Source organism: Lampetra fluviatilis, chromosome 62, assembly GCF_964198595.1.
Source record: "Lampetra fluviatilis chromosome 62, kcLamFluv1.1, whole genome shotgun sequence".
NCBI lineage: Eukaryota > Metazoa > Chordata > Hyperoartia > Petromyzontiformes > Petromyzontidae > Lampetra > Lampetra fluviatilis.
This window is the reverse complement of record NC_136336.1, coordinates 4,575,040-4,587,165: the sequence shown is the minus strand read 5'-3', so window position 1 is coordinate 4,587,165 and position 12,126 is coordinate 4,575,040. Positions and strand designations below refer to the sequence as shown.

The following is a 12,126-nucleotide window of genomic DNA, read 5'->3' as shown; positions in this document are numbered from 1 at the left end:
CAGCAGTTAGCGCACTGTGCTACGAACCCCAGCGAGCCAGGTTCGATTCGCGCTCACGTTCGACACCAGTGACGATTGTCTGAACCGGTCCTGGGCCTCCTCCCCTAGGTCGACTCGGCATCGAATGAGTACCTGGTGCGGCGTGTAAACATCGCCACTGGAGAGACAAAGGCGGCCGGGCGTGGTGCCGACCACCCACCCCCCTCGTGTGCCGTGCCGGCCTTCATAGGTGCTCGTGAACAGGACTTGCCCCAAGTCTGTTAGAGGCTATACGGGGGATCTTTGGTTCCCGCTCGAGTTTGGAGTTGATGCAAAAGCTGGCCACAAGCCCTCGTGTGACGAGGTGGGTGGTGGGACAGTGCTGCAGTCGATGATTAGGGGGGGTCTAACGTTCGCTGCCTTGTGATGCACGAATCACGTGCGTGCGTCCGTGCGTCCTGTATATATCTCTCGATGTTTCTCAATTCTTCTGTTGTACATGGAGTGGAGCGGTGGAGCGGTGACGCCGCCGGTGGTTTAGCTCGCCCGCGCTGTGAATCTGCCGACCCCCCGGGGTTAGATTCCCGGCCGCGGCAAACTCCGTGACGAGTATGAGAACTGATCCTGGGCCCTTTTCAACCACCGATGTGACTTGAGGGGAGGGAAGGGAAGGCCTTGGGTGGAAGGTTTGAGTGGAATGTATGTTGTTTGTCACGGGGTCATGTGTGTCTGTGGGGTCATGTTGCACCAGCTGCTACAAGACCGCTTGCATTCGCCACCACGAAGTTAATCGATTCGACGAATGGTGGGAATTCATTGTGAGCCGAGAATAGTTGCATTGTTACGCGTCAACGATATTACCTTAACCCACTACAATAACCTCCACGGTCTTACAATTCCACAAGGCCCAACTCTTGACTTTCCTTTTTTAGTTTTAGACATCTTGGATTATGAATCTTGGTTTTAATTAAGAACATAGCGTGCATCTAAACGTTCAATGTTGGCGTCTTTGATGGTGCGCGACCCCTTGTTGGAACTTCTGAAGAAAGTGTTACTTCCTCCGCCATGGTTAACATCAATGTGTGCTTGCGAATAATGCTGCTTCGGCACCCATGCACGTTGATTGCGTGCGTGAGCGTGCGTACGCTACCCACAAATGTGCATTCGTCGGCGTTCCTGGAACATACACGTACAAGTTTACAATGCGACGGATTGAATGAATGAATCCCTTTCAACTTGGTGGGTGGGTGGGTGGGGGGCGTCTCAACTATGAATTTGTGGCCCACCAGGGCTGGGAATCGCGAATGATATTTTCTTAAGTCGTTGCTTTTCAAACTCCAGTTGTCACAGGCTCCTCCCCCTCCCTCTCTGGTAGCCTGTCAATCCAGCCCCTGTCATAGTCAGGTGGAATATCCACCACTGGCTTCTGCAGAGCTGTGAAGCAGATCTTTTTTTGCACCAATGCCCTCCCCGTTACTCATTGGGAGCAGGGAAAATATTTTCTCCGTCCGAGTGTTTATTTGTTGGGACAGAACCAGAGGTGGGTGGGTTCCTTTCTCGCGGAGGTGAGCGCACTGGAGGTGAACTTTTGGGCCGTTTTGGGGATAAAAAAAAAAAACTGTCGAGTGATGTTTTCCCTTTGTACCAAGACTATGAACTAAATCTGAAGTTGAACTTGTGCGTCTTCATTGCATGTAACTTTGTATCGGAAAAATGTTGCGCAAAAGTTTCATTAAAATTACGAAATTGTGTAAAACTGTCGCCTCTGTGGTGCAGAGGGAGTTGCACGAAATGACAGAGTGGATTGCTTGTATCCTGTTAACACAACCAGCAAAAAGGCCCCCCACGGTGTTTGCTCTCCACCCTCCCCTCTTGCCTAAAGATGCTGCCTTCTCAAACCAGGCAGGAGAAATTCCAGGAAGCCACCATGCCAGTTTGAATGTAAAGTTAAACACTTGTGATTCATAGTTTTTTTTTTTAGGGTTAGGTCACCCACCAATTAGTTACTAGTTCAGCCCACTGGTGTGTGGGAGAGTAAATCCACATTCACAATTGAGTACCTGTGACGTTTCGCTGGTAAGTACATTGAGCATCGGGGAATTTTGCCAGAAAAATCAACCCATGATGCTGGCTGTAATTACCAGCGAAACGTCATAACGAAACGCTTAATGTTGTGGGTTTACTCTCCAATACAGCGGCCGTCTAAACCATAAGCTAATTGGCACGTCTGGTTGGCTGTGTTTTGGTTGGTGGCAGACAGACCATTTATACTTACTCAATATAACCCAACCACCTTCATTATGAATATTGGTCTCAAACGCCTACCGCGTGTCGAACTGCAGCACCAGCAGGTGATGCACTTGCAAAAATCACCCACTCCACAATGAACGCGAAAGCGCGGCACGCAGAAATGTACACGTGCCACCAGCAGAGAGAAAGTGATCATGGGAGAGGGGGGGGGGTTTATTTCACAATGGACAACAGCGCTCGTTCACAGTCTCTGGCTCTCAGCTATAATTTTCTCCCACCTCTTGACCAGGGCCTAACAGTGATTGGAGGGTGGAGGGGGGGCAGCTGCGGAGGGCTGGCAGTGCTTCCCGTGAGGCTTTTCCTTGGATCGCTTGGAATTGTACAACAAACCCAGGGCAAAGTTCCACATCAAATGTTTCAATCCAACTGGCCCACAGGTGGCTTGCGAAGGGGGGGCACGAGATGCAAAGCTGTGCCGGTCTCATCAGCTGCCACACACAGGCCAGCAGTAGCTGCTGCTAGTTAGGAAGTTCACAGTTGGAGTGGTGTGGCCGCCCTGGTTAATCCTGCGGGTGTATTAACCATGAGACTTACAGGTCATCTGCTGGTTTACGGTGAACGGTGACGATCTGCCTGGGACCTCGCTGGCAAGAATCCATACTTTTTTGTACTACCCCTTGCCTGCAGATGAAATCCTTTTCAAGCGCATCGAGATGAGATGTTAGGCGCTCCTAGCATAAAGGGAAGCAAGTGATTGGAAACGATCATCTTCATGATTATCAAAGCGCGCACAAAAGTCTCCGGAGTAGCGACGCCCGTACGATAATTTTACACGCACGCAACGACAGTTAAAAACAAAAACTCAGACACCCGCCACGCGGCAATATTAAAATTACTTTACGGTATTTTTAAATAGTCAGTCCGATGGAGAAAGTGATTCCTTTTCCCCCCAGCCCCCGCCCACCCCAGACGAAAGTGCTCAGTTGGTGGAGTCTGTTGGACGGCGCTCGTGTTAGAGACTTGCGCGGTGGTTCTCTCCGCGTGCCTCCGGCGTGCGCGCCGCATCGCCGCTTGGTTGGAGGGACGTCGGGGAGAGAGGGGCGGCTCCAACGTCCCCCACCAAGTCGCCGTTTCCACCGCGCGCAGGAACGCCCAGCGAGGACGACAGGGTTGATGTGAAAGGGGGAAACAAATAAATAGGGAAATAAACTGGTTGGGAAAGAGAAACTTAGAAGGGTTGTTGTGTGGGGGTAAGTAACGGGTGGAAGGGTAAGGTGGATGGAGCGGGGGATGGGGAGAGAGGCAGCATTGACGGTGGTCAGCGGAGACGAGCCAGAAGAGGAGTAAGCGGTCGACCGGTATAGGCACTAAGTGTCAAGGAGGGCATCTGGTCGTCAGAACTTAGAAGCTAAGCAGGCTTGAGCCTGGCTAGTACTTGGATGGGAGACTGCCTGGGGATGGCACGTGGTGTAGACTCAGGCTGCGAGGCAGCGACCACGAGATGGCGCCAACGGATCCTTCAGTTTTATCTTGCACGTGACGCCAAGTGTCACCCTTGACCCACCCCTCTTGTTACGGGTTCGGGGATTTCTCCGGAGTTGTCCACCGGTTTTGTGTCACGACCGCACGAAGCCAAACGGTGTCCCTCTCGTGCGCAAAAAAATAAATAAAATATGAGCGCCGAGGCTTTGGCTGGGATAAAACAAGGGATGTAATTAAGAGAGCGGGGGCGCGGTTGACGCAGGAGGGCAAAGGAGAGATAAGAGGCGCAGGTTGAGGGGGGGAGCCGTGCAGATCAGCAGGAGCGAGACTTGGTCCCGGCAGAGAGCCGTGCTCTATGGCTTGCGCTGTCAGTGGCCTCAGGGTTTCTTGGGGACCTTCCCGTATAACGAGTCCATGCCGAGGCCTGCGGAAACACACAGACAAAGATCCATCCCCCGCCGCCTGTATAGCCTTAACAGGCTGTTGGGGCAAGTACTGTTCGCGAGCGGCTGCGAAGGCCGGCACGGCACACGAGGTGGGGGTGGGTGGCCGACACCACGCCCTGCCGCCTTTGTCTCCCCGGTGGCGATGTTACGTGACTTTACCGAAAGAACCAAGAAGATGAATCCCTGCAGTCACGAAAGCTTTCAATCGAAATTTAACCAAGTACTCATTTGAGGCCGAATCAACCCAGGCCCGGTTTAGATATTCACCATGGGTGTTGGCCGTGAGCGGTAATCGGAACTCGGGTCGCCAGGTTCGTAGCGCCGAGCGCTACACCACCGCTCCCCCCACGTGGTCCTCACTCGTTTCTTCCGACGCACGTCAGAGCCAGCGTCGCTCGCTTGCGCAGCGTGACGGTGTTGTTCCATGCCTCGAATCCCTGCGTTTCATGCCCTGTCTCTTGTCCCCCCCCAACCCACCACCTTGTCCTGGTGTCCCCCATGTCACCATACCCCCCCCCCCTCCTATTTCTCACCATACCTTTCAGAATCTTTATTTAAACTGGAGGAATCCGATGCGCTACGAAGCCCTTTGTCACGGACGCCATTTAACGTCCCTGCGTTCGTTAGCCCCAAGTCCCGGTGCTCTCTCGTGTCTGTCCCTCAGTATCCGCCCCTCTCTCTCATGTCCACACCAAACCCTCCCTCCCTCATGTCCCCATTCCTCGTGTGTCCCAACCAACCCATCATTCCTAACAGAGGTTTCAGCCGCACCACCTCTACATAACAAAGGCTCACTCACATTTACAGCAACCGCACCTTTGCATCAGCTGCACCTTAACAACTCTTGGAACCTCCCATTTCAACCAGTCTACACAACAAAGGCTCATTCCTAGCAGCGGGCTTCAGCCGCACCGAACCTCACAATGGCTCCTCCCACCCTCACCCAGTATATATACAAGGACTGTTTTCTTGGAATTTCTCTTACTTGATGCAGCTATCGTGCTGTGACGGTTCCACCTGGAGACGGAAGCTTGTGTTGCCTCCGAAACGTCGTGATTATTTTATTTTTATTTTACTTTCATTAATTGTAAATTTTTTTACCTACGTGACTTTACCGGAAAAAACCTAAGAATATGAATCCTTGGAGTCACGAAAGCTTCAAATCGAGAATCCCCACCAACCCCTCCGTGTTCCTGTCGATGTTGCGTCTCCATGTTTGCCCGTTACCCACGTGTTCCCCCCGTCTCCACGCCACGCCACTCCCCCACCCGCGTGTCCCCGTGCGCCCCACGCACCCATGAATACGAGGACGGTTCCCGCCCACTGGAAGCTGGACATGGGGTTGGAAAACAGCAGCACGGAGGCGAGGATGGTGAAGAACTTTCGCGTCGTCGTGATGATAGAGCACGTGAGCGGCCCGAACGACACCACCGTCATGAAGATGAAATTCTACGGCGGAGACGACGACAACAACAACAACAACCACCCGGCAGTTGTCGGACGCTGGACGACGTCGGGTTAGTCTGGAAGAATCCGAAGGGGTTATCTTGAGCTCCCATTAGTGCGGGCCCTCGCACCGCCAGTGGCGTCAGCAAGCAGTCGTTCGTGCGCGTGTCTGTGTGCGCGCGTGTCTGTGCGTGCGCGTGTCTTTGCGTGCGCGTGTCTTTGCGTGCGCGTCTGTTGGACGTGCCTGTCCGAGGGCGCTGGTGATGCTGAAGAGCAGGATTTTGTAGAGGATGGCCGGGTGTCGCTCGGTGAAGCTCACAAACTCGAAGATCTCCCCCGTCACCAGCACCCCTGCGAGCACGACACGGGGACAACGCAGCGCGCCGCACGCGGCCTCTTAATGACGCGACCTCAAGACACCGCGACCCTGGTAAGGCCGCGACCTCGTCACAGCGTGACCCCTCGTAACCTCAAGGACGCGACCTCGTGACGACGCGACCCTGGTAAGGCCGCGACCTCGTCACAACGTGACCCCTCGTAACCTCAACGACGCGACTTCGTGACGAGCAGAACGAGGCCGTGGCTTTTCGCGTAACAACGCGGAGGAGGACGTCGACACAACACACGAGGACACGGTCGCTGCGAGTCTTACACCGGGACCATTCCAGGACTCGCGCGTGCGCAGAAAGATCTCCCGTATCGCCTTAAACAGGCTGTTGGGACAAATGCAGCGAGGAAGCACCTAATGAAGGCTGCCACTAGATGGGGTGGATGGGCGAGCACCCACTCCCGGCCACCTTTGTCTTCCCGGTGCTGACGTTTAGCCACCACACCAGGTATTCGCCCATCCGACTCGCACGGTTGGCTACGTACGGTGCGAAAGAAGTTCAACGTACACGCTCAACCTAGGGCAGGCGGCTCGGGACCGGTTCAGATAATCGTTGCCGATGTTGACCTCGGGTCGCCGGGTACGCAGCACAATGCACGTAGCCATTGGACTACCACGCCACACACACACACGGGCACGTACCTACTCCCAGCAGCAGCGACGACCACAGGTTCACGTTGAGCATCATGTGGTGCGACCCCGTCTGGTGGCGAGACTTCATCTTGTCCTGGGTGACGCCCGTCAGCCCGTCCAGCGTCAGGGACACCAACTGGACCCCCCCCCCCCCACCGCCGACCGAGACGCAAGCAGTGAGACACCAGGGGCGAGGTGCAACAACAAAGCCTCTCCCTTGGCTTACAGGCCGAGGTTGTACAAACCGCGCGAATCGTTAAAACACATTCCTGCGGAGGGAGCTGGTAGGAACGTTGGGTTGCTCGGTCAATGGCCTGCAGGGTCAACGGCGGCGTGGTGTATTCCGCAAATATGCCCGACTGTGAGGGCGGGCACAAGCCGGCGTGAGTAGGTTAAACGTTGAGTTTTATAAGGGCACCACGGGGTGACCAGCCCCTCCCCACCCAGCCCCACCCAGCCCCTCCCCACCCAGCCCCACCCAGCCCCTCCCCACCCAGCCCCACCCAGCCCCTCCCCACCCAGCCCCACCCAGCCCCTCCCCACCCAGCCCCACCCAGCCCCTCCCCACCCAGCCCCACCCAGCCCCTCCCCTCTCCACCCAGCCCCTCCCCTCTCCACCCAGCCCCTCCCCTCTCCACCCAGCCCCTCCCCTCTCCACCCAGCCCTCCCCTCTCCACCCAGCCCCTCCCCTCTCCACCCAGCCCCTCCCCTCTCCACCCAGCCCCTCCCCTCTCCACCCAGCCCCTCCCCTCTCCACCCAGCCCTCCCCTCTCCACCCAGCCCCTCCCCTCTCCACCCAGCCCCTCCCCTCTCCACCCAGCCCCTCCCCTCTCCACCCAGCCCCTCCCCTCTCCACCCAGCCCCTCCCCTCTCCACCCAGCCCCTCCCCTCTCCACCCAGCCCCTCACCTCTCCACCCAGCCCCTCCCCTCTCCACCCAGCCCCTCCCCTCTCCACCCAGCCCCTCCCCTCTCCACCCAGCCCCTCCCCTCTCCACCCAGCCCCTCCCCTCTCCACCCAGCCCCTCCCCCTCTCCACCCAGCCCCTCCCCTCTCCACCCAGCCCCTCCCCTCTCCACCCAGCCCCTCCCCTCTCCACCCAGCCCCTCCCCTCTCCACCCAGCCCCTCCCCTCTCCACCCAGCCCCTCCCCTCTCCACCCAGCCCCTCCCCTCTCCACCCAGCCCCTCCCCTCTCCACCCAGCCCCTCCCCTCTCCACCCAGCCCCTCCCCTCTCCACCCAGCCCCTCCCCTCTCCACCCAGCCCCTCCCCTCTCCACCCAGCCCCTCCCCTCTCCACCCAGCCCCTCCCCTCTCCACCCAGCCCCTCCCTCTCCACCCAGCCCCTCCCCTCTCCACCCAGCCCCTCCCCTCTCCACCCAGCCCCTCCCCTCTCCACCCAGCCCCCTCGCCCTCTCCACCCAGCCCCTCCCCTCTCCACCCAGCCCCTCCCCTCTCCACCCAGCCCCTCCCCTCTCCACCCAGCCCCTCCCCTCTCCACCCAGCCCCTCCCCTCTCCACCCAGCCCCTCCCCTCTCCACCCAGCCCCTCCCTCTCCACCCAGCCCCTCCCCTCTCCACCCAGCCCCTCCCCTCTCCACCCAGCCCCTCCCCTCTCCACCCAGCCCCTCCCCTCTCCACCCAGCCCCTCCCCTCTCCACCCAGCCCCTCCCCTCTCCACCCAGCCCCTCCCCTCTCCACCCAGCCCCTCCCCTCTCCACCCAGCCCCTCCCCTCTCCACCCAGCCCCTCCCCTCTCCACCCAGCCCCTCCCCTCTCCACCCAGCCCCTCCCCTCTCCACCCAGCCCCTCCCCTCTCCACCCAGCCCCTCCCCTCTCCACCCAGCCCCTCCCCTCTCCACCCAGCCCCTCCCCTCTCCACCCAGCCCCTCCCCTCTCCACCCAGCCCCTCCCCTCTCCACCCAGCCCCTCCCCTCTCCACCCAGCCCCTCCCCTCTCCACCCAGCCCCTCCCCTCTCCACCCAGCCCCTCCCCTCTCCACCCAGCCCCTCCCCTCTCCACCCAGCCCCTCCCCTCTCCACCCAGCCCCTCCCCTCTCCACCCAGCCCCTCCCCTCTCCACCCAGCCCCTCCCCTCTCCACCCAGCCCCTCCCCTCTCCACCCAGCCCCTCCCCTCTCCACCCAGCCCCTCCCCTCTCCACCCAGCCCCTCCCCTCTCCACCAGCCCCTCCCCTCTCCACCCAGCCCTCCCCTCTCCACCCAGCCCCTCCCCTCTCCACCCAGCCCCTCCCCTCTCCACCCAGCCCCTCCCCTCTCCACCCAGCCCCTCCCCTCTCCACCCAGCCCCTCCCCTCTCCACCCAGCCCCTCCCCTCTCCACCCAGCCCCTCCCCTCTCCACCCAGCCCCTCCCTCTCCACCCAGCCCCTCCCCTCTCCACCCAGCCCCTCCCCTCTCCACCCAGCCCCTCCCCTCTCCACCCAGCCCCTCCCCTCTCCACCCAGCCCCTCCCCTCTCCACCCAGCCCCTCCCCTCTCCACCCAGCCCCTCCCCTCTCCACCCAGCCCCTCCCCTCTCCACCCAGCCCCTCCCCTCTCCACCCAGCCCCTCCCCTCTCCACCCAGCCCCTCCCCTCTCCACCCAGCCCCCTCCCCTCTCCACCCAGCCCCTCGCCACCCAGCCCCTCCCTACCCAGCCCCACCTCTCAAATTTTTGGATGCACGACGGATGGAAGCACAGAATAATCCCCTGTGGGCTGGTGTAACCAGGAGGTCTCCTACCAGTATAAATTAATAATAAACCGTCAATGACCACGACGACACCAATGCTGGGGGGGGGGGAAATCGCCCCGGCAGCGGGGAGGGAGGGGGGGCGGCTTCGTGCTGTGCAGTCCTCACCAGCAGGATTTCGCCGTAGCCCAGGTAGCCTGCTCAGGGCCACCGCCACCGCCCTTGGCGCCGCCCTTCCCCTTGTAGAGGAACATGGCGACGCCGACGACGATGAGCAGCACGCACAGGTACTTGATGAGCGGGTACCGCTTGCGCGCCAGCAGCACTCCCAGGATCATCACTGCAGGGCGAGGAGGAGGAGGGGGGGGGGGTGGCAGGGCGAGATGGGGGGGGGGGTGGCAGGGTGAGGAGGAGGGGGGGGGGCAGGGCGAGGAGGAGGGGGGGGGGCGGCACGGCGAGCAACTTGGGTGTGCTGCGTGGCGCCTTCCTGAACGTGGTGCGCTGTGGTCCGACGGTTACGCATCTGTGTGTCGGTGTGTGTCGCGACGCGGTCTAACGCCACGCATCCACACGCGGTGGGGGGGGGGGGGCAGTGCATGCGTACAAGCTTCCCCTTCCCTGGGTCCTCGTTTTGAATTAATCGAAATGACACTGCAATAGAGGCGGGCAAAGGTGCAGCCCTGCAATTTCTTGCTCGCTCCACTGCTGCAAGCGCCTCGACTAGACGGAGCTCGAGTGCCCTCTCCAGACGGACTTTGGCCTTCTCTTCCACGCTGGGGTGGGAGGTCTTGAAGCAAGCGTGAGAAAGCCCACGCTTCACCCCCCACCACACGCGCGACCCGCCGATCTCCTGCGGCGTCCCCGTTTATACCGCCGGGTGGACAGAGGCGGAGAGGATTTCTAGAAACTGCATCCACAACACGTTCCTTCGAGTGGGCAGGTAGGAACTTGGTTGGACGGCGCATTCGTGCGATCCGTGTCACGCGGCGCAAGCTGCGTGGGGCGGCGCGTCACGTGGTGCCGAGCCTGCCCGAAGCGCTCTATGAAATACAAATCGAGGTCGTGGCTATGCACGACAGACGGATAATCCCTGGCGGGCAGTGTGGAACTGTTGTTCCTACCTGTAAAACTGCCTCCCTCCCCCACCCAGACCTCACTTGGCGCGCTCCAGTGCTGGATTACAGGACACGTGCGAAGCCATCGCCACTGCCACTCGGGCCAAAGTCTCCGGACGCTAGATACATTATATTCTTGGTTCTTTTGGTAAAGTCACGTTGAAGGGAAAAAACAAAATAATAAAAATTTAACAATAAAATATTCATTCAGACGCTGTCTTCTCGACAGACCTGTTTATTCACCTGAGGACGGCTGCTTGCGTTGTGGCCGAAACGTCGTAAGAATTATTTTATTATGTTTTATTTTAATTACTTCCCTTCTACGTGACTTTACCGAAAGAACCAAGAAGATGAATCCCTGCAGTCACGAAAGCTTTAAATCAAAACTTTATACATTGCTAAAGTCACAAGCAAGTGAAAACCAATCGAATCTGGAGCGCATCACTCAGTTTTCTTTCTTTCTTTCTCCATCACGGAGCTCGGCATTGTTATCCACCCCGAGGGGATGGACGTCCCAAGCCACGGCCGGGATTTGAACTCGCAGAGCCACGATGAGCGTGGCGGGCTGCGCGCGGTGCGAAACACGCTCGATATCCATCAGTGCGCACACGCGCGTGTACTAACCGCCGAACCACCCGGACGGACATCTCATCGAGAGCGCTTGAAATTAAGAAGTCACATCCCTAGAGCTCTCCCGGCATCTGACAGGGCCAGCAGCTGCAAGCGACACTTGAAGAAGCCGGCACTTAAAAGCCAGGCTCATCGCCTTCGTCAAACGTTCGCTGCGCGCAGACACGAGCGCAATCTATTTTAAAAACGGTAAAATTGACGCGTCATCACTATGAGACATCTCCTTTACCAGTGGCAAAATATAGTAGTAGGTTTTTACACTTTAAACTGGTACAAAAACTGACACCTTTATACAAGGCCTTTTGGCGTCATCTGGTCCAACACCAATGGAGACTAGGCTCTAAGGAAAGCTGTCTCGGGTGTGGACCAATCAACTTCAAGGACAGTGCATATCATTACCATTATCAGAGTTGTTTCTTTTTGTTTGCATTTTGACTGCTTGTGTTGCGGTTATTGCAAACATGATGCCTTGTATAAAGGTGTCAGTTTTGTACCAGTTTAATAGGTAAAAACCTATTTCTATATTTTGCCACTGCTAAAGGAGATGTCTCATAGTGTAAATGCTTACCCCGAGCTCTCAATACTCTGATAGTGCACTGTTTTTGAGTTGTACGCCTTTTGGCGTCATCTGGTCCAACACCAATGGAGACTAGGCTCTAAGGAAAGCTGTCTCGGGTGTGGACCAATCAACTTCAAGGACAGTGCATATCATTATCATCATCAGAGTTGTTTCTTTTTGTTTGCATTTTGACTGCTTGTGTTGCGGTTATTGCAACATGATGCTTGTATAAAGGTGTCAGTTTTGTACCAATTTAATAGGGTAAAAACCTACTCCTATACCGACGCGTCATCGTCAATGCAAGCCCTGTAACAGCCAATGTGGTCGTCTTGGATTGTAAATGATTCCCCCCCCCCCCCCGATCCAAATGCTTGCACCTCGAGAGGGTCCGTCATTCACGAGGAACGGCGGATCATGCGCCCGCTACACTATACCTCGACGTGCAACATGCACGCGCTGCCATGCCACGTCACGTGGGTGGGAGGAAAGTGGGTGGCCGTGTCAGGGGACATGCC

The 12,126-nt window shown here is 58.0% G+C and overlaps 1 protein-coding gene across 1 annotated transcript in view; it reads right to left on the bottom strand.

The window, feature by feature from the left end:
• Positions 1-2,428: 2,428 nt before the first annotated feature.
• Positions 2,429-12,126, bottom strand: part of LOC144951368 (solute carrier family 35 member B1-like) — a 23,847-nt gene continuing 14,149 nt past the window's right edge. The window contains 6 exon segments of the mRNA XM_078881597.1: positions 2,429-4,135; positions 5,453-5,606; positions 5,848-5,954; positions 6,634-6,760; positions 9,476-9,498; positions 9,501-9,647. Coding sequence (XP_078737723.1) covers positions 4,089-4,135; positions 5,453-5,606; positions 5,848-5,954; positions 6,634-6,760; positions 9,476-9,498; positions 9,501-9,647 — 605 coding nt within the window. The 3' untranslated portion in view covers positions 2,429-4,088.